General features: G+C 42.3%; 1 protein-coding gene across 1 annotated transcript; it reads right to left on the bottom strand.

Moving 5' to 3' along the window:
• Window positions 1-1,612: 1,612 nt before the first annotated feature.
• LOC311118848 (NLR family CARD domain-containing protein 3-like) lies at window positions 1,613-22,605 on the bottom strand. The gene is made up of 9 exons (XM_084193621.1): window positions 22,477-22,605; window positions 15,354-15,542; window positions 10,627-10,773; window positions 10,239-10,323; window positions 9,903-10,131; window positions 7,704-9,495; window positions 7,282-7,455; window positions 5,898-6,071; window positions 1,613-1,772 (listed from the first exon to the last, which is right to left on the bottom strand). The coding sequence occupies exons 2-9, from the start codon at window positions 15,524-15,526 to the stop codon at window positions 1,739-1,741; spliced, it is 2,808 nt and encodes a 935-aa protein (XP_084049747.1). The 5' UTR covers window positions 15,527-15,542; window positions 22,477-22,605; the 3' UTR covers window positions 1,613-1,738.
• Between the last annotated feature and the right edge of the window lie 445 nt (window positions 22,606-23,050).

Raw genomic sequence — 23,050 nt, 5'->3', positions numbered from 1 at the left:
TGGATTAAATGTCAGGAATTGTGAAAAACTGAGTTTAAATGTATTTGGCTAAGGTGTATGTAAACTTCCGACTTCAACTGTATATATATATATACAGCGGTGACAACATACATGTAAGAAGGGACATGTATTTATATATTTTATAATTCTTTGACAGATCCTATACATTATAATATATCAAAGCAGATTTACTTACCAGAGCACGCCATGGCCACTGAGATTATCCATAATCATAGGTTATTTCACTCTCTGCTTGGATGTTTTCAATAGCAAACAAGCAAAGATGAGGTTTACATTGGACTATCATCTTTTTCATTTTGCAATTTGGGGACCTGTGGGCATCATTTACCAGCCTCCCCAGTGAACCATCTTCGCAGGATGCATCTATGCTAAAATTGAAGAGGGAAACAGATTTACGTTTTCTCCACAAAACAAATAAACATATAGAGATTAACTGATGTCTTATAGGGTTTTACTTACCACCATGAGCCATTGTTCCATTCAAAATCAAACAAGAAAGCATTTTGCTTTTCCGTATACTTCCCCTGCCTCTTGTCCCATTCATATTGCGATATAAACTCCCCACGGTACTCGAGGACAAAGGATCCCTTTTCAATTGGTGCTGAGGCAAATACACCACGTCCTGATGTAACAAAGTTAAGAACTTAGTATCAAGTAATACAGTTCAAATTAGGTTAATGAATTGCAGTTGATCAGACCCATTTAGCCTGCTTATCAATGTGTATGATTTAATATTTAGGGGAAAGATCCATTGCAGGGGTGCAAACTGGTAAGGACCCAAAAAGGTGACATCATTCAAAATAAATTTGGTCTGAAAACTATGAAATCACGAGGAGACGTATTTTATGTTGGATTTAATGACAGATCTACAGCTAAAAACGGAAACGCCGAAACAATGGCGTTAAAGCGGGGCAAAAAGAGATGTGATCCCCGGTCAGGTTCCAGCAGTTATCACCACTAGACCTGCAGTGACTTGCACCGCTGAGTCTGCCTTTGACTCCTCGCTTTAGACCGCTTTATTGCACACTTTGTATTTAAGGACATCAGCGTACACAAAAAATCCCAAATCACAACAGGCAGGGATTACGCACACACCCACTCATGTTGTGAACACTCTGTCGGTAGGCGTACTCGGCGGTGCATTTTCGCTGTTCTGTTAACTTGAATGGTGCCGTATTTGTTCTACACGCTGATACGCATCATTCACATATATTGTAAATTTTTATCACCCAAATGCTTCTACATTCCGTTTATCGTTGGGGTTGTTATGATCAAATGTTAAAAACATTTTTGAATTTAAATCACATTACCGGCTTTCACACATAGCGCGAACGGTCTGCCGACTGGCCAAGGAAATTACCACCAATATCACACATTCTAATAGAAGTTGGGAGGTGTAGTTCATAAATCTTGAATATTTTTCCCCATCCCCCAACTGCTTGCAAAAGAATCACAACATAACTTCTGAAATTGGATGTTAAAGCCGTATGTGTCTAATGCAGCGGTACGCAGTGATTTTTTCACTTGTGTAAGACTTGAATGTGTTTCAAATGACATCCCAATATGGTATGACCCAAGAAGTGTAGCGTGTGTGTATAACATACCTTTATAGTCATTGATCCATTTGACTTTATACAAGGCTTGTCACTTCCAGAAATAATAAAATGAATAGCCTCAGCCTCAGGACTAAGTCTGGCTCTTCGTTTTGACATGCTCTTCAATTGCCCATGTGCTCCTCAACTAGAAAACATCTACTTTGGATGACAAAAAGTCAGCGAGACAAATACAGAAAAGACTAATACTTGATTTGAATCGAATAAGGATATATCAAATGGTATTAGTCTGCCTTTAGTCATATCGTGCTCATGTTCTTACTGATGCAGTATCCGGTTAGCTTATTAGGCTAACCGATCAGTGCAAACCTTATGCAACTGCAATCACAATAGCAATCTTTTCACAGTAAGCACAGTAAGCAATCTTAACACCTTCAAAGATAAATACTGTTATAAAAGTATAGTACTGTAAACTCTACAAATAACATTATCTGAACTGAACAACCAATATCATCACTTTGGCTTTAAATGGAAAAACATGATAGTGCTAAGTAACATTTGTGGTCAAGAACACTTAAATGTAAGAACAGCTTAGATAATAACTATCTCTTTAGTTGTAAATGAAGAAAAATAAATGTATTACCTTCATTTCTCTTGCACTTCTTCCAGTTCTGAATTTTCCATGTGGCAAAAGTCCTTTTCATTCCTTTCAGCTAATTTGCTAACATTAGCTTATCTGGCTAATTGATGCTAAATTACGTTTTTATTTGAGGGATTTAGAAGGATTTTATGATAATAAATAAATAATATGCCATTTAGCAGACGCTTTTCTCCAAAGCTTAGTTATAGTTGACTATGATGACATGTATTATGTGTATTCAAGTAAATCTATCTTGAATAGTTGGAAAGTGTGCTCAAACAAAATCAGGAAATGTCATGTAACTAAAGTGTGTCACGTGACTAAAGTGTGTCACGTGACTAAAGTGTGTTTAAAGTGTGTTAATGTTCCAAAACTGACCACTAGGTGGCGTATTCACAGGTGAGCAAAAAGCGTAAACACACACACACACTTCAAATCATGAGATTGTGACATTTAAAGACTTTTCAGATTTTTGGTTTAGGGGCATTCTATGGTCGTCTAGAACACTGTAGTGAGCTCGGAAAAATGAGGACTCCAAAAATGTCCTCATATTTCCGAGCGTCCTGACATTGAAGGTGAGTTGTCATAAAATTGTCTTCATATGTCACCAAAACGAGTACACACACACACACACACACACACACACACACACACACACACACACACACACACACAGTCAGCATATAACTCTGTGTGTCCATTGTGTGTGTGTTTGAGTGTGTGTGTCCAGTGTGTGTGTGTCTGCAGTGTGTGTGTGTGTCCAATTTGTGTGTGTTTGTGTGTGTCCAGTGTGTGTGTGTGTCTAGTGTGTGTGTGTCCAGTGTACGTGTTTGTGTGTGTTTGTGTCCAGTGTGTGTGTGTGTCCAGTGTACGTGTTTGTGTGTGTTTGTGTCCAGTGTGTGTGTGTGTCCAGTGTACGTGTTTGTGTGTGTGTGTGTCCAGTGTTTATGTGTGTGTGTCCAGTGTCTGTGTGTCTGTCCAGTGTGTGTGTGTGTGTCCAGTGTGTGTGTGTGTGTGTGTGTGTGTGTCCAGTGTGTGTGTGTGTGTGTCCAGTGTGTGTGTGTGTCCAGTGTGTGTGTTTGTGTGTGTGTGTGTCCAGTGTTTATGTGTGTCCAGTGTGTGTTTGTGTGTCCAGTGTGTGTGTGTGTGTGTGTGTCCAGTGTGTATGTGTGTACAGTGTGTGTGTTTCCGGTGTGTGTTTGTGTGTTTGTCCAGTGTGTGTGTGTGTGTGTGTGTGTGTGTGTCCAGTGTTTGTGTCCAGTGTGTGTGTGTGTGTGTGTGTGTGTTTGTGTGTGTTTGTGTCCAGTGTGTGTGTGTGTCCTGTGTACGTGTTTGTGTGTGTGTGTGTCCAGTGTGTATGTGTGTGTGTCCAGTGTCTTTGTGTCTGTCCAGTGTGTGTGTGTGTGTCCAGTGTGTGTGTGTGTGTGTGTGTGTGTGTCCAGTGTGTGTGTGTGTGTGTGTCCAGTGTGTTTGTTTGTGTGTGTTTGTGTCCAATGTGTGTGTGTGTGTCCAATGTGTGTGTGTGTCCAGTGTGTGTGTTTGTGTGTGTTTGTGTCCAATGTGTGTGTGTGTGTCCAGTGTACATGTTTGTGTGTGTGTGTGTGTGTGTCCAGTGTGTATGTGTGTCCAGTGTGTGTGTGTGTCCAGTGTGTGTGTGTGTGTCCAGTGTGTATGTGTGTTCAGTGTGTGTGTGTGTGTCCAGTTTTTGTTTGTGTGTCCAGTGTACGTGTTTGTGTGTGTGTGTGTCCAGTGTGTGTGTGTGTCCAGTGTGTGTGTGTGTCCAGTGTGTATGTGTGTCCAGTGTGTGTGTTTCCAGTGTGTGTGTGTGTGTGTGTCCAGTGTTTGTGTCCAGTGTGTGTGTGTGTGTGTGTGTGTGTGTGTGTGTGTCCAGTGTGTGTGTTTGTGTGTGTTTGTGTCCAGTGTGTGTGTGTGTGTGTCCAGTTTATGTGTGTGTGTGTCCAGTGTGTGTGTGTGTCCAGTGTACGTGTTTGTGTGTGTGTGTGTGTGTCCAGTGTGTATGTGTGTCCAGTGTGTGTGTGTGCAGTGTGTGTGTGTGTGTCCAGTGTGTGTGTGTGTGTGTGTGTCCAGTGTGTGTGTGTGTCTAGTTTGTGTGTGTCCAGTGTGATTGTGTCCAGTGCGTGTATTTGTGTGTGTTTGTGTCCAGTGTGTGTGTGTCCAGTGTACGAGTTTGTGTGTGTGTGTGTGTCCAGAGTGTTTGTGTGTGTCCAGTGTGTATGTGTGTGTGTCCAGTGTCTGTGTGTCTGTCCAGTGTGTGTGTGTGTGTCCAGTGTGTGTGTGTGTGTCCAGTGTGTGTGTGTGTGTTTGTGTGTCCAGTGTGTGTGTGTGTCCAGTGTGTGTGTTTGTGTCCAATGTGTGTGTGTGTCCAGTGTACATGTTTGTGTGTGTGTGTGTCCAGTGTGTATGTGTGTCCAGTGTGTGTGTGTGTCCAGTGTGTGTGTTTGTCCAGTGTGTATGTGTGTCCAGTGTGTGTGTGTCCAGTGTGTGTGTGTGTGTCCAGAGTGTGTGTGTGTTTGTGTGTGTGTGTCCAGTGTCTGTGTGTCTGTCCAGTGTGTGGTGTGTGTGTGTGTCCAATGTATGTGTGTGTGTCCAGTTTGTGTGTGTGTGTCCAGTGTTTGTGTTTGTGTGTGTTTTTGTCCAGTGTGTGTGTGTGTGTCCAGTGTACGTGTTTGTGTGTGTGTGTGTGTCCAGTGTGTGTGTGTGTCCAGTGTGTATGTGTGTCCAGTGTGTGTGTTTCCAGTGTGTGTGTGTGTGTGTGTCCAGTGTGTGTGTGTGTGTGTGTGTGTCCAGTGTCCAGTGTGTGTGTGTGTGTGTGTGTGTGTGTGTGTGTCCAGTGTGTGTGTTTGTGTGTGTTTGTGTCCAGTGTGTGTTTGTGTCCAGTTTATGTGTGTGTGTGTCCAGTGTGTGTGTGTGTCCAGTGTACGTGTTTGTGTGTGTGTGTGTGTCCAGTGTGTATGTGTGTCCAGTTTGTGTGTGTGCAGTGTGTGTGTGTTTGTCCAGTGTGTGTGTGTGTGTGTGTGTCCAGTGTGTGTGTGTGTCTAGTTTGTGTGTGTCCAGTGTGTGTGTGTCCAGTGCGTGTATTTGTGTGTGTTTGTGTCCAGTGTGTGTGTGTCCAGTGTACGAGTTTGTGTGTGTGTGTGTGTCCAGTGTGTATGTGTGTCCAGTGTGTGTGTGTGTGTGTCCAGTGTGTGTGTGTGTGTCCAGTGTGTGTGTGTGTGTGTGTGTCCAGTGTGTGTGTGTGTGTGTGTGTCCAGTGTGTGGGTGGGTGTGTTTGTGTGTGTGTGTGGGTGTCCACACACTGGACACCCACACACACACACACACACACACAAACACACACACACACACACACACACACACTGGACACACACACTGGACACACACACTGCACACACACACTGGACACACACAATGGACACACACTGGACACACACACACACACTGGTCACACACACTGGACACACACTGGACACACACACACACACACACACACACACACACTGGACACACACACTGGACACACACACTGGACACACACACACACACACACACATACACTCAGTCAGCATATAACTTAGTCTATGTGGTGGTAAGAATGTTTATCTTATCTAGCCTGATAACTCCAACATGTCTGATATGAACATTGACATAAACCCTCTACATACTTGAGTTTCTCCAGTCTGCAGTGTGGATCCTCCAGTCCAGCAGAGAGCAGTCTGACTCCTGAGTCTCCTAGGTGATTGTAGCTCATGTCCAGCTCTCTCAGGTGTGAGGGGTTTGACTTCAGAGCTGAGACCAGAGAAGCACAGCCTTCCTCTGTGACTAGACAGCCTGACAGCCTACAACGAATAAAATCATATTAAAACCACACTGCTATTCTTTGGTGGTGAAAATAGTGGCAGTATATATTTTTTAAACATATTCAGATATATCAGTGTCCTGAAACCTGACATATCTATTAATAAATGAATGTATATGACTAGAAATGACAAATTATCAAACTATTGCTTGTAGAGAGAAAAATATAAATTTCAAATATTTGAGTAGACTGACCAGAGCAGTTTAAAAAGTAGTATCAGTCAAAAGACAGACAGTGAGGTATCAGATTTAGATTGTATTGAGTATACAGTCCACACCATATCTATTTTGACAGTGAAGACAACATTGGTTGCATTTGCAGTTTTGTTTTGGTTGTGTTTTGGGTTATATTTTGTCCAATAGTAACTGAATGGTTGATGATGACTGGAGTAATTTTCTGTCTAAGTGAGTAGATAACATGTTTCTAAACACTACTAAATTAATCCTGATGATGACATGATTAAGAATAATCATGAATGAATCATGAATAATAATGAATGAGCAAGTTACAGAGAATACAACAAAACATGCTAACCTCTGACCATTACCAATAACAGAGGGGGTATGATCCTTGTTCCTCTGTAACTTTCTCATTCATCATCATTCACGATTAATTCATGATTATTCATAATCATGGTAGCATCCACAGGAATGTAGAAGTGTTCAGAAACATCTTCTATTCTTACTGACAATACAAGTGAAGTGAATCCAAAATGACAGGACATTATTCACCATTCAGTTTCTATTGGGAAAAACATCATCTAAAACACAACTAAAACAAACTGCAAATGCATTCAACAAGTTTGTAGAATCACAAGCTTGATGTAATCACTGCAGGTAAGGAATATGGGACCAAATACTAAACTTATGACTACTTCAATACAATATAAGTGAATATGTCCAAATAATTACGACTTTTTCAAATGGGAGAACTAGATACATAAAGTGATTTCATTTCTAAACAGTAACACAGATCTGTATGAAAATATCCTCAAATAAATGGTGACATTATATACTGTTGCCTAATGTGAAACATTCTATCTCAAATCCAAAATGCTGGAGCATAGCACCACATTTTAAACTGTAAGCGTCACTGTCCAAACACATATGGTGTGGACTATGTGTGCCTGGTAAACACATGTGGATCTGGTGAGCAGTTATCACTTGTTGACCAACTACAGGAATACTGACCTCAGAGTCTCCAGTTTACAGTGGGGATTCCCCAGTCCAGCAGAGAGCAGCTTCACTCCTGAATCCTTCAGGTCATTGTTACTCAGATCCAGCTCTCTCAGGTGTGAGGGGTTTGACTTCAGAGCAGAGGCCACAGAAGCACAGCCTTCCCCTGTGACTAGACAGCCTGACAGCCTGACAGAGAGATCATCATGATTTCACAAACAAACTGTTAATTTAACACCAGTAGTGTAGAAGGACAGTGGCAGATGCATTTGGTTTATTCTCTCAAACAACATCTCCTAGAATTGTATGGTCATATTGTTATACTAATGTGAACATCAATGCACTGATTCAATATGTTATTTCATAATACATATTATTCTCTAATCTGAATACTTTTCCCTGATGATTAGTTCTTAACTGTCATTTTATGTACTCACAGAGCAGCTCTGGAGGCTTTGACCACTGGCAGCAGCCTCAGAAGACCTTCCTCTGATCTGGAGTATTTCTTCAGGTCAAACACATCCAGCTCCTTTTCTGAAGTCAGCAACACAAAGACCAGAGCTGACCACTGTGCAGGTGAGAGTTCTTCTTTTGAGAGACTTCCTGATCTCAGGTAGCTTTGGATCTCCTCCACTAGAGAATGGTCATTCAGTTCATTCAGACAGTGGAACAGATTGATGCACCTCTCTGGGGAGGGATTCTTCCTGATCTTCTCCTTGATGTACTTGACTGTTTCTTCATGGCTCTGTGAGCTGCTTCTTGTCTTTGTCAGTAGACCTCGTAAGTGCTTCTGATTGGACTCCAGTGAGAGGCCCAGAAGGAAGCGGAGGAAAAGGTCCAGGTTTCCTGTCTCACTTTGTAAGGCTTTATCCACAGCACTCTTGTAGAAGGTAACTTTACGCTTCTGTCTGATCCTCACAGAAAAGTTGCTGGATGTTGATTGAGGTTCATACATTAGATTCTCATTGTTGTTGATGAATGAGAGGAACACATATACAGCAGCCAGAAACTCCTGAATGCTCAGATGCACGAAGCAGTACACCTTGTCCTGGTACCGCCCACATTCTTCTTTAAAGAGCTGTGTGCAAAATCCTGAGTACACGGAGGCTTCATTGATATCAATGCCAGCCTCTTTCAGGTCTTCTTCATAGAAAATCAGATTGCCATTCACAAGCTGTTGAAAAGCCAGTTTTCCCAGTGACAGAATGCTCTCTTTATTCCAGTGTGGACCTGTCTCTTCATTCCCAAGATACTTTTCATTCTTCTGTTTGGTATGAAACTCCACAAGGTGTGAATACATCTCAGTCAGAGTCTTGGGCATCTCTTCTCTCTTATATTTCAACATGTGTTCAAGGACTGTTGCAGAAATCCAACAGAAGACTGGAATGTGGCACATGATGTGGAGGCTCCTTGATGTCTTTATGTGTGAGATGATTCTGTTGGCCAGGTCCTCATCACTGAATCTCTTCCTGAAGTACTCCTCCTTCTGTGGGTCATTGAACCCTCGTACCTCTGTCACCTGGTCAACACACCCTGAAGGGATCTTATCGGCTGCTGCAGGTCGGGTAGTTATCCAGAGGAGAGCAGAGGGAAGCAGATTTCCCTTGATGAGATTTGTCAGCAGAACATCCACTGAGGTTGAATTTGTGACGTCACAACAGATCTTGTTCTTCTGGAAGTCTAGGGGCAGTCGGCACTCATCCAGACCATCAAAGATGAACAGAACTTTGTACTTGTCGTAGTTGGAGATTCTTGATTTTTTGGTTTCCATTGAGAAGTGATTGAGAAGTTCAATCAAAGTGTGTTTTTCCTCTTTCATCAAATTCAGCTCCCGAAAAGCGAATGAAAATACAAATTGGACATCCTGATTTGCTTTTCCTTCAGCCCAGTCCAGAATGAACTTCTGCACAGTTACTGTTTTTCCAATGCCAGCGACTCCCTTTGTCAGCACAGTTCTGATAAGTTTGTCTTGTCCAGTTAAGGGTTTGAAGATGTCGTTACATTTGATTGCAGTCTCTGGTCTTGCTTGTTTCCTGGTTGTTGTCTCAATCTGTCTCAGCTCATGTTCATTATTGACCTCTCCAGTTTCGCCCTCTGTGATGTAGAGCTCTGTGTAGATCTTATTGAGAAGTGTTGGGTTTCCTTGTTTAGCGAACCCCTCAAATACACGTTGAAACTTCTTCTTTAGATTAGATTTGAGTTCACGTTGGCAAATCACAGCATGCTCTTCTGAATAATGAAATAACACAGAGGATATTAATATTACGTCTGATTTAATGCCTACAGTATTGTAAGTCTGTGTTATAAAGATAATAATGTAATCATGTATTCTCTTAACTGTCTGTATAAATGTGTAAATGTTTGCATTCCACACTAGATTGACTGATTCTCTTATTATTATTCAGTTTTACTGATGGTATCAATAATGTTGTCTATCTCTCTCTCTGTCTCTCTCTCCTCTTCTCTCTGTCTAAATTAATCAACACAACACATTCTGCTGCTACTTGATGAGGTCACTAGGTGTTGTGTTAAGGCTGCTACAATATCATTTAGTTACACAGCTACTTTAGCTGTACTTTAGCTACAGCTTTTAAATGTTCTAAAACAGCATTCAACATGAGGCAGACAGCTCTTACTTTTCTCCAGTGTGTCAACAAGCTCCTTCTGGTTCATTTTCCTCAGGACGTGCAGTGTGATCTTCAGAGCCCCCTCTCTGGCACTGCTCTCCTGCTTCTCATCTTCAGCATCCACCACTTCCTTATCCTGCTTCTGACTCTCAAAGCCTTCTGGGAGTTCCGGACTAAGAATCCTCTTGAACATCTTCAGCTCGTTCTTCACAAATGTCATAATATTCTCTTCAAGCAACTGAAGCAAGAGAATGAATGCTTTCTCATTAACACATGAATGAATGACTGACAGATCAACTGTACTTGAGGTAAACAAAAACAAATGTACATAACAGGACCACATACACTGAATATGGAGGCCAGGTCTGTTTGATGACTCTGGGAAGACTGACCACTGAGAATCTCTGACTCTGATCTCTCCTGTTGGTTTCTGTGGACAAAACATGAGATTACATTTCCTCATCCAGGGAGTGCACACACACACACACACACACACACACACAGACACACACACACACACACACACACACACACACACACACACACACACAAACAGACACACAGGGAGGGAATGTAGTGTTGGTTTAATATTGTTTTAGGACTATGAAAATGGAAAAAAGGATTAGCCTATGGATTATGAAAACAACAAAAATTAATTGGAAAATGGGACAGGAGAAATGACTAGAGACAGTGTTGTTTAACTCACTGACCATGACCCATGAGTTCTTCTTACCTTTGTTCAGTAGAAAAGTCTCCCTCTCTAAAGAATATAGGAAGACCCATCATAGACTTGAAGAATATAGGAAGACCCATAGACTGGTCACTCTTCATGGACACACAGCTGGGTACAGGGGAGGCTGGTCTCTCCTGCTTGATTGGACTTCAACACAACAGAGACAAACATTACATCTCTCATCTACTCTGAGCTCAGATTGGGAAACATAAGAAGAGTTTCATTCCAAAACGCTATATAACAATTTTCAGAAATGTTAGCTTCTAAATAAATGGTTGTGTTTTTTCACTATCTAATCATGGTATGGGGTTGTTCAATGACAGACATGTGTTTGTTTTGAAATCTATCACTTGATGGTTGCATTTCAGAGAGACAAATAATCATGTTTTTTTGCAAAATGCTATATATCTGCCTCACTCTCAGAGAAATAAGTAGTACTGCTAGGTTTTACACAGTAATAATATATCTGCCTCACTCTCAGAGAAATATGTAGTACTGCTAGGTTTTACACAGTCAAATGTTGCCGACCTGCTCGATTCAATCTTCTGTAGCAAAATTTGAAATTGTGTTTTTTACATTGGATAAAAGTAGAGACTCAGCTAGAAAAAGGTATATCATACACTACAGTTGAGGAACAATGGGAAAGTAATTCTGCTTTAAAAGATGATAAACTTGTAACCTCTCTTTGAGAAAATGGCCTTTGAAAGTTTTGGTACACCTACTGGAGAGCTCTTCTTTATCTACAGTGGTATTACTTTGGCAGATAATGTCACCCATCTAATTAAATCGTTTTTAATTTATTAATAATTAACTAAATGTATGGTCTTTTTGGTTTATGTCAGTTTCATTGTTTGTTATGCTATAATTGGTTATTTTATGGTTTTAAGTAGTACAATGAACTAGAAAATGTCATATTTTGTAATTCTGAGTAATTACTACTTTAGTAAGGATATACTTGATTCAGTAGTACTGCAGTTACTAAATAATTCCAATAGATGGCAGCATAAGACCATGAATGACATTTCAGAAGGTTAGTTTAGTTTTCTCCCTGGATACACCACCACTCCCCCTCACGGGAAAACTCCTGCACACGCTTTTTACTGTCCCTTTCCACACTGCTAACGCAAGAGGAACGACTGAAAAAGCATTTAACAGATTACTGTGAAGTAATATAATGATGATTCATGTTTATTATTACCTATTTTGAAATTAACCTTGATTACTATAACGATTATCAATAAGCCTGAACATTAAATTAGTTAACTCTGGTCGAGAAAATTGTATTTTCCTGGTACATTCATTGTCAGATTCATCAACCAGCAGTGAGCACTCTGCCTTCTAGCACAAGCGAGGGGCATGTTGAGGTACATTTGCTAACCGCGAGGGTTGCATGATGTAATTTATTGGCGGGCTGGAAGACGCACTCTTGTCTTTTCTATTCCGAGGTTATTTACTCCCAATATTTTTTAATGCATGTATACTAGGGTTGAGGTTGGAGCATCTGACTAGTGATTATTTACCCAGGGTTCAACACCTGCTATAGTCACTGTTTAATTGCTCTTCCAAAAGCAACACAGGCCTAATACGAGATATATAGGAAACTAAAGTAATGAGTGACCATTTTAGAAAATCATGGGACATATAGTCTTTGGTTGCATGCTATTTCATGTCAATCATATTGCTGCTTGTAGCCTATAACTGATGCTTCGTGGTCATATGCTGCCATCTATTGGAAATATTTAGCTAATAAAAGTTATTAATTCACGTACAGACATTGGTGAGGCAGCTGAGAAATAAAGTGTATTTTTCTTGTTAATTCCTTAGATCAGTCTCAAACCTGCCCCACCTATCCCACGCCAATTTCTGGACTTTCACATAGAGGTTACTAGGTCACCCAGTTCAAACAACTTTTGAAAAATAAAACTAATGTGGATTATTTATCAAGTGTTCTGCCTTGCAATAATACATATCATAAAATAACTAATAACAAAATAAAACAGCAAAACGCTTGACAGCTTTTTATTAACAAAATATTCAAAATGCTATTTCGCACTATAATTGTATTTACTAAGATAATATTATTACTAAAATAGTTTCTAAAAGTGTTCTAGGCTACCCTACCCTAGAATTAGGGTTATGGCTAAAATAGGTTATACCTAGGGTTAGGGGTTAGTGTTAAGGATAAAATAGAATTAGGATTAAGGGTTAAGGCTAAAATCGTTTATACATATGGTTAGAGTTTATGCTGAGGTAAAAAGGGCTTTAAAAATACATTTGATTGATTGATTGATTTTAAGGCAAAAAAAACAGAAGGGGCTATATCTGTCTTGCTCCTCCCTGTGGCCGTATGTGGGTACTACATACCTCATTCACGACACCTGCTAGGCTCATAATCTGAGGTAGCAACTGTGTCAGATCTACAAATCAATTACCTAGACCACCCAATTAGACAACAATCACCCCATTATACCCATTTGGTTTGCAACTCAGTGAACCTGCACAGCATTCGCTCAATTTGATGCCTACGAACAAAGATTTCTATGCATATCAAATTACCCAGCAGCCATTTAGAAACAACAAATCATCAAAGAAAAATTGTTATTTCTTAATAAATAATATTCTGGCAGTTTAAATCGGCCACATCTTGAAAAAGAGGACAGGGACATGCATTTTGTTTAGATTGTACACTTTTTTCTTAAAACAAATATGGTAAACCATGACCAGAAAATGTTTAATGTTTGATGGGCTTTGGGCTGGGAATAGAAAGTTCTGAATGCGAGTCGGTGTCACGGAGCTCAATAGCACTAATAGGAGCTGGTAGGGTGAAAAATGACCTAAAATAAGGCCTGTTGTTTCGTGATTACTTCATAACCAGGGACAGAAGGTAATATTATGTAACTGGGCTCCATGGCGGATGCAATGATCTAGTTTTTATCAGGAAAAATCATTGAAAAAAATGGCCCCAAAAATAATTTTCAAAAGTTGATGTAGTGGTAGCTAGGATAACTAGGATGCTGCTGGTAGAGTAGCTAGCTTAGCTAGCTGTACCGACTAGCTTGGCTAACTAGCAGGTCGTTCGTCTGGCCCTGTCTCGAGGATGATGACAAATCCGGTGAAGCACAAAATGAAACAAGGATAGCGAGTGAAAAGGATCTGGCTACACTCATACTGTCACTGACCATTAAGCAAAAAGCAAATTAAACAATAAACTTTGGCGTCTCAACACTGTATCGAACTCCGTCGTTATTCCCCAAGATCACCTCACCTTGCTTGGCGCCAAACCGTAAATGGACGCGGACAGTTCCAGAACGAGGACATGAGCAGTGCAACACAATAAACTAAACCCAGTCTTTACAGTGGCTTACATTAGTAATATGCCTTTTAAAAATTATGTCAAACAGACATTCTACGTTTTTTTTATAACAATATTTTGAGATCTGGGCCCATATCCACAAAGTGTCTCAGAGTAGAAAATTGGTCATATAAGTGCTGAGAATAAAGACTTCTACTCTTCTGGGTATAAATTAAAGCTATGCATGAAGCCTCTAGTCCCACCTAGTCGGCAGATATTTAGGACACCTCATGAGCTGTCCTAACCAGTTAAGAATTAACAGCAGGTGTCTTGATAATACTATAGAATAATGCAGCAAGTCAGTGGTTCCTGTGCCACATGTAATTGCTTTGGAGTAGTTTAAATAATGTTTCTATATTTCTATATGATCAATCCATAAATAATATAGACCTACATGCAACAGTATGTCTTGTGCTTTTGGCAATGATTTCTGTATAATAATTATGTATAAGTGATACCATGTTGTCTTCATTTTGGCAGATCAACTCATGCTTATTTCTTAAGATTAACTCAGGTTTTCGCCCAGCGGCAAATGAGTTGGAGCTGTGGCAGGAGTTGGATCTATGGCAGAAAGGTGACTGGTTCAAATCCCGTGCCGGGCGCTGGAAAAAATGGGCAGGCTTGATCTGACCACTGGAGGGCTGCTGTGTTCACATCCTCAAAACATTCACCTTTCGTTGATCAGAACTCTAGAGGTTCTTCTTCACTGAACCCAAAAATATATCTAACTTTTAGCGGTTCCATATATTAAGGAAGTGATAGAAGCCTTTTTGGTTCTATAAGGAACCTTCTTTTCTAAGTGTATAATAAACACGTTTTTCTTTTGATTATTTAATTACCTACATCATGTTATTTCAAGTTATTGGAGCGTAATATCACATTGTTAAAAAATATTCCTAAATTAGCCATGGCTATAAATTGGGCAATTGAAGGCATCTAGGGCGAAATATGTGTTAGATGAAAATGAACATTGTATGCAACGTTGTAGGCAACATTATTGGCAAGGGACTTGATGCCTACTATGTCAAAGCTATTTAGAGTTGTTAAACGGGTGTGAAGAGTGTGTTGGTATAACGGTAATATTGTAAAAATTCCGCTTGTAACAACCATCAGAATTGGTTAATAAAATATGCATTCCATTATATTAGGCAATAATGAAGAGTAGGCAAAGTGGTCGTGTCGTGAAAATTCTATCAAATGTCTTACATTAGGGTGCTGCAGAACCCATGCAGTACCTCCGCTGACCCCGGATTGAGAACTCCTGATTTAGCAGATACTCTAATCCAGAGCGATTTACAGTAAGTACATTCATCTTAAGATAGCTATTTATTTTGTAAATAAATGTAATAAATTCTTCATAAAATTGTCATCTCACCTCTTAGCTTTGGTGTCATGTTCCCCAGAGAGATGTATTTTAGAGGCAGGGCCCCCCTCCTCTCTCTCCCCAGAGAGACTCATTTTAGAGGCAGGGACCCCCTCCTCTCTCTCCCCAGAGAGACTCATTTTAGAGGCAGGGACCCCCTCCTCTCTCTCCCCAGAGAGACTCATTTTAGACCAGTGACCCCTAAACAGAGATGCATCATGTTGGTTGTGGTGAACACAGTGACAACTCATTCTATAATGTCCATTGTTCTCTTTTACTCATGATCTCTTAGAAATAAAACATTTACTAACAGACATATCGAAACAGTCAGGCTATTTAATGCAATCAGATGAACATCTGGTTGTGACATCTCTTCTCCATGTTAACTGTCAATAATAATAATAAGTAATTGTTTGTTAAGGTAGTTATAGACAGTGCAGCAACACAAGGCCATGTCTCACACGTATTTGTATTCATTAAAAGTAGGCTATTTATTGTCTTTAAATCTGTTATAATCCAGAAGCAACACGACATTTGAATTATTATGTGGATTATAATAAATTTACATTTTTCAAAAGGGAAAGGGGGAAAAGTGGAAATTACAAACTTCCGAAGACTTTTTAACCCTCCATTACACAACAATGTTTAGTTCTCCTGCAACAGGCTGATTAAATTAAGATCCTACTTCTGTACAGAGCTTGTCTTTATCTAAACCAAGGCAGTTTGGATTATTAGCAATGATGTTGCATCTGTCAGCTGCTCTAAACCTATGTGATTGGATAACAGTGAATATGAGACATGGGGAAGATATTGGGAAGGTTGAAAGATAACAGTGTATATGAGACATGGGGGAAGGTATTGGGAAGGTAGAAAGATAACAGCGAATATGAGACATGGGGGAAGGTATTGGGAAGGTAGAAAGATAACAGTGAATATGAGACATGGGGGAAGGTATTGGTAAGGTTGAAAGGTAACAGTGAATATGAGACATGGGGGAAGGTATTGGGAAGGTAGAAAGATAACAGCGAATATGAGACATGTGGGAAGGTATTGGGAAGGTAGAAAGATAACAGTGAATATGAGACATGGGGGAAGGTATTGGGAAGGTTTATAGATAAAAGTGAATATGAGACATGGGGGAAGGTATTGGGAAGGTTGAAAGATAACAGTGTATATGAGACATGGGGGAAGGTATTGGGAAGGTAGAAAGATAACAGTGAATATGAGACATGGGGGAAGGTATTGGTAAGGTTGAAAGGTGACAGTGAATATGAGACATGGGGGAAGGTATTGGGAAGGTTGAAAGATAACAGTGAATATGAGACATGGGGGAAGGTATTGGTAAGGTTGAAAGGTAACAGTGAATATGAGACATGGGGGAAGGTATTGGGAAGGTAGAAAGATAACAGCGAATATGAGACATGTGGGAAGGTATTGGGAAGGTAGAAAGATAACAGTGAATATGAGACATGGGGGAAGGTATTGGGAAGGTTTATAGATAAAAGTGAATATGAGACATGGGGGAAGGTATTGGTAAGGTTGAAAGGTAACAGTGAATATGAGACATGGGGGAAGGTATTGGGAAGGTTGAAAGATAACAGTGAATATGAGACATGGGGGAAGGTATTGGTAAGGTTGAAAGGTAACAGTGAATATGAGACATGGGGGAAGGTATTGGGAAGGTAGAAAGATAACAGCGAATATGAGACATGTGGGAAGGTATTGGGAAGGTAGAAAGATAACAGTGAATATGAGACATGGGGGAAGGTATTGGGAAGGTTGAAAGATAACAGTGTATATGAGACATGGGGGAAGGTATTGGGAAGGTAGAAAGATAACAGTGTATATGAGACATGGGGGAAGGTATTGGGAAGGTAGAAAGATAACAGTGAATATGAGACATGGGGGAAGGTATTGGTAAGGTTGAAAGGTAACAGTGAATATGAGACATGGGGGAAGGTATTGGGAAGGTTGAAAGATAACAGTGTATATGAGACATGGGGGAAGGTATTGGGAAGGTAGAAAGATAACAGTGAATATGAGACATGGGGGAAGGTATTGGTAAGGTTGAAAGGTAACAGTGAATATGAGACATGGGGGAAGGTATTGGGAAGGTAGAAAGATAACAGCGAATATGAGACATGTGGGAAGGTATTGGGAAGGTAGAAAGATAACAGTGAATATGAGACATGGGGAAGGTATTGGGAAGGTCTAAACATAACAGTGAATATGAGACAAGGGGAAGGTATTGGGAAAGTTGAAAGATAACAGTGAATATGAGACATGGGGAAGGTATTGGGGAGGTGGAAAGATAACAGTGAATATGAGACATGGGGGAAGGTATTGGGGAGGTAGAAAGGTAACAGTGAATATGAGACATGGGGGAAGGTATTGGGAAGGCTGAAAGATAACAGTGAATATGAAACATGAGGGGAAGGTATTGGGAAGGTAGAAAGATAACAGTGAATATGAGACATGGGGGAAGGTATTGGGAAGGTAGAAAGGTAACAGTGAATATGAGACATGGGGGAAGGTATTGGGAAGGTTGAAAGATAACAGTGAATATGAGACATTGGGGAAGGTTTTGGTAAGGTAGAAAGATAACAGTGAATATGAGACATTGGGGAAGGTATTGGGAAGGTAGAAAGATAACAGTGAATATGAAACATGAGGGGAAGGTATTGGTAAGGTAGAAAGATAACAGTGAATATGAGACATGGGGGAAGGTATTGGTAAGGTAGAAGGATAACAGTGAATATGAAACATGAGGGGAAGGTATTGGGAAGGTTTAAAGATAACAGTGAACATGAGATATGGGGAAGGTATTGGGAAGGTTTAAAGATAACAGTGAATATGAAACATGAGGGGAAGGTATTGGTAAGGTAGAAAGATAACAGTGAATATGAAACATGAGGGGAAAGTATTGGTAAGGTAGAAAGATAACAGTGAATATGAAACATGAGGGGAAGGTATTGGGAAGGTTTAAAGATAACAGTGAACATGAGATATGGGGAAGGTATTGGGAAGGTTTAAAGATAACAGTGAATATGAGACATGGGGGGAAGGTATTGGGAAGGTAGAAATATAACATTGAATTTCTCCCAAGTATCTCAAACAGGAAGTTAAATTAGTCACAAGGGTGTACTAACTAAAGTAGTGTTGCAAAAGCCTTTCCACCCCACTCTTCCCCACCAGTCTCAAGAACAGGACCTGTGGTTTAATGTAGAAACATGTAGATACAACAGAAACAAGATGTGATACTATCTACTTCTCTTTTACCAGAACAGAGACATTTCCCAGAGGAGGCTGGTGGGAAGGGCTATAGGAGGAAGGGTTCATTTTTATGGCTAAAATTGAATAAATAAATTACGTGTTTGATACCTGTCACACCCTGGCTCTGGGACTCATTATGTTGAGCCAGGGTGTGTGCATTCTATGTGTCTATTTCTAGGTTGGATTTGGTTGTTCATATGACTCCCAATCGGAGGTAACGAGTGTCAGCTGTCGGCTCGTTATCTCTGATTGGGAGCCATATTTATCTGTATGTTTTCCTTTGGGTGTTGTGGGTTTTTGTTCCGTGTTCAGTCATTGTAACTGTGGACTTCACTATCGTCATTTGTTTGTTGTTTTCGTGGTTGCTTTTATTTAAATAAAGTCAACATGTACGCTACAAACGCTGCGCCTTGGTCCGCTTCCTTAGACGATCGTGACAGAAAAACCCACCACAAAAGGACCAAGCAGCGTGTCCAGGAGCAAAGAGACTGGACATGGGAGGAGGCGCCTGGTAAGGAGATCGAGAGGCTGGCGATGGCCCAGGTGGGCAAATCGTGGTCCTGGGAGGACATGCTCGGGGGCAAGGGACCTTGGGGGAAGATCAAGGCCCTGGCGAGAGAGGAGCAACGGCGTCAGCAGGGTCATCGTTGGAAGGACGAGAGGCAACCCCAAAAAGTTTTTTGGGGGGGGCACATGGCTTGGGAGGCTGCCACAGGGAGACGTGGAGAGAAGGCTACCGGATTACGGGAGCCATTGGCGAGTAGAGGGAGGGAAGCAGTTGAGGCACGGCGTGAGAGACTGAGGTGTGTTACCAGTCCGGTCCGGCCCGTTCCTGATCCCCGGTTAAGGCCAGTGGTGTGTGTTCCCAGTACGGACCGGCCTGTTCCTACTCCACGCACCAAGCCCACGGTGTGCGTCGCCAGTCCAGCCCGGCCGGTTCCTGCTCCACGTACTAAGCCTACGGTGTACGTGGCCAGCCCAGCCCGGCCTGTTCCTGCTCCACGCACAGAACCTACGGTGTGCGTCGCCAGCCCAGCCCGGCCTGTTCCTGCTCCACGCACAGAACCTACGGTGTGCGTCGCCAGCCCAGCCCGGCCTGTTCCTGCTCCACGCACAGAACCTACGGTGTGCGTCGCCAGCCCAGCCCGGCCTGTTCCTGCTTCACGCACTAAACCTACGGTGTGCGTCGCCAGCCCTACCCGGCCTGTTCCTGCCACTCGCACCAAACCTACGGTGCGCGTCGCCAGCCCGGTCCGGCCTGTTCCTGCCACCCGCACCAAGTCTACGGTGCGCGTCGCCAGCCCGACCCGGCCTTTTCCTGCCACTCGCACCAAACCTACGGTGCGCGTCGCCAGCCCGGTCCGGCCTGTTCCTGCCACCCGCACCAAGTCTACGGTGCGCGTCGCCAGCCCGACCCGGCCTGTTCCTGCCACTCGCACCAAACCTACGGTGCGCGTCGCCAGCCCGGTCCGGCCTGTTCCTGCCACCCGCACCAAGTCTACGGTGCGCGTCGCCAGCCCGACCCGGCCTGTTCCTGCCACTCGCACCAAACCTACGGTGCGCGTCGCCAGCCCGGTCCGGCCTGTTCCTTCTCCCCGCACTAGCCCTGAGATGCGTGTCCTCAGCCCGGGACCACCAGTTCCGGCACCACGCACCAGGCCTATAGTGCGTCTCGGCCGGCCAGAGTCTGCCGTCTGCCCAACGGCGCCTGAACTGCCCGTCTGCCCAACGGCGCTTGAACTGCCCGTCTGCCCAACGGCGCCTGAACTGCCTGTCTGCCCAACGCCGTCTGAACTGTCCGTCTGCCAAGCGCTGCATGAACTGCCCGTCTGTACTGAGCCTGCAAAGCCGCCCGTCTGCCATGAGCCTTCAGAGCCGTCCGCCAGACCGGAGCCGCTAAAGCCTTCCGCCAGACAGGAGCCGCTAGAGCCTTCCGCCAGACAGGAGCAGCCAGAGCCTTCCGCCAGACAGGATCAGCCAGAGCCTTCCGCCAGACAGGATCAGCCAGAGCTTTCCGCCAGACAGGATCAGCCAGAGCCAGCCAGCCAGGATCTGCCATTCAGTCCGGTGCTGTCCCTTAGTCCGGTGCTGCCCCTTAGTCCGGTGCTGCCCCTTAGTCCGGTGCTGCCTCTTAGTCCGGTGCTGCCCCTTAATCCGGTGGGGGTCAGTTGGAGGAGGCTACGAAAGCGGGTAGTGACTTTGGTGGGGTGGGGACCACGACCAGAGCCAGAACCACCGCCGAAGAGGTATGCCCACCCAGCCCTCCCTTGTTTAGCCTTATTGAGGCGCGGTCGCAGTCCGCGCCTTTAGGGGGGGGTACTGTCACACCCTGGCTCTGGGACTCATTATGTTGAGCCAGGGTGTGTGCATTCTATGTGTCTATTTCTAGGTTGGATTTGGTTGTTCATATGACTCCCAATCGGAGGTAACGAGTGTCAGCTGTCGGCTCGTTATCTCCGATTGGGAGTCATTGACCAAATAGGGAAACACAAAACCAATGACCACCCAACCAAAACAAAACACAACCAAAACGAACACACCCTGGCTCAAAATACAAAGTCCCGGAGCCAGAGCGTGACAATACCGTTCCATTTATTCCATTCCAGTCTTTACAATGAATTTAAAAAACGACCTTTAAAGGTCCATTGCAGCCGTAAAAATAATATAAGATCATATGTGAAAATTGTGCATTTCTAAAAATATTAAGTTAAAAAGTTATCCTCGAAGACCTTTAAAACCAGTGATTTTCAAACCCAATTAGATTTGCAGTGGTGTGGGGAGCAATAAAATCCCCTCCATTGGACTGGAAACTAGAAACTCACTGCAGGTGGAAATCACAGGTTTTACTTTTATGTCACATTTTGTAAAGACTTTTCTTCTTGTCTTTTTAACTACAGATCATAGAAACGTGCTGTTTTCACAAATATAGACACTGTTGTGGTGCTGGAGAGGATGAATATGAGGTTGAAAAGTGGTGGAATTGCCTTTTAACACTAGAATCAGACCCCAAATAAACCTATGTCCTGTTCCCTGACTTTTCCTAAATGTTTGTATTTTACACTGCTCATTTGTCAGAATCTTTACATCACAAACAGAAAAGTATTCTATACCTTGTTACCCGTTGTTTTCACACCTATTCCCAACTTAATCTGCCAAGACAATGTGCCACTAATGAGTCTCTCTTTCCTCACTGAATAAATGACAAATGGAAGAATGGGCGATAATTGTGCACCTTACTTCACAATTGAATTTAAATTAGGCTTAACTGAATGATAAGGAGGGTGCAGATGTTGAATTCATTTAGAACAATAGTGTAATGATGAGTTTGTGTTATGCCTGTTTATCAGCAGCAAATCATTTTACTACACGCCTTGTGGGTTGATACATTTCTCTTTTATGTTTTACTTTGTAAAAATAAACTGTTACAGGACTGTTTTATTTACTATAACTCTATTACTAATTAAATGTATTGTGGGAAATGAAAACATGCTATGAGTTGCAGAAGGCCTTTAGAATAATATCCTTGAATCTATCAAAGTTGATGAGCAGGAAACAAACTGATGCCAGTCAGCCTCACAGCCGGCCCATCAAAACTACACCTGAACTATAACTCAACTCATTTCACACATGATAAGAGTTAGCCTATAGACCAGATTACATTGACAATAGTCTGATGAGTGACAATATTATCAGTTGTCAAATTGTACATGAAGAGATGGGCGCATCTTGTAATTGACAGATGCAGGGAAAGGAGCATCTCTTTATCAAATCCTCCTTCAGAGTCACATGCAGGTAAAACATTGTGATTTCTATATAGTGCTGTATCTGAAAGAGCATATTCTGCAGTTTCTATGACACTTACCTTTATCAAATACAGTAACTCTCCAAATTCAAGAGGTGCAGCTCTATTTCCAAATATAATTTTTTCACCAACATCCCTGCTGTTCATTCATTTAGCACACGACCACTCTAGTGCCAGCATTGCTCTGGCAACTAAGCAACAACGAGTAACATAATATTCTGTCGTCAATGGATGAATGGCCAATAGAAACCAGATAGAAACTGATAATGGTGCATGTGACTTCTGTTTTGGTTAGCCGCCGATGTCGAAACCAACTTGCTCAGTGTCTTTCCATATCTGGGGAAAGATGAAACCAGATCAGCGGGTGAGAGACTGTCTGAGACTGTGGTTTTGAGACACGTGGAGCCCAAAAAAAAAGACACAATGTCAAGACAGCAGGTCCTGCTCTCCCTCTTCCCCAAGCACCACAGCTCCCACTGGGGAAAAAGACACAATGTCAAGACAGCAGGTCCTGTTCTCCCTCTTCCCCAAGCACCACAGCTCCCACTGGGGAAAAAGGAGACACAATGTCAAGACAGCAGGTCCTGCTCTCCCTCTTCCCCAAGCACCACAGCTCCCACTGGGGAAAAAGGAG

Source organism: Coregonus lavaretus, assembly GCF_964263955.1.
Source record: "Coregonus lavaretus genome assembly, contig: HAP1_SCAFFOLD_724, whole genome shotgun sequence".
NCBI classification, from domain to species: domain Eukaryota; kingdom Metazoa; phylum Chordata; class Actinopteri; order Salmoniformes; family Salmonidae; genus Coregonus; species Coregonus lavaretus.
The sequence above is the reverse complement of the archived record's forward strand: the minus strand, read 5'-3'. Positions and strand labels throughout refer to the sequence as shown.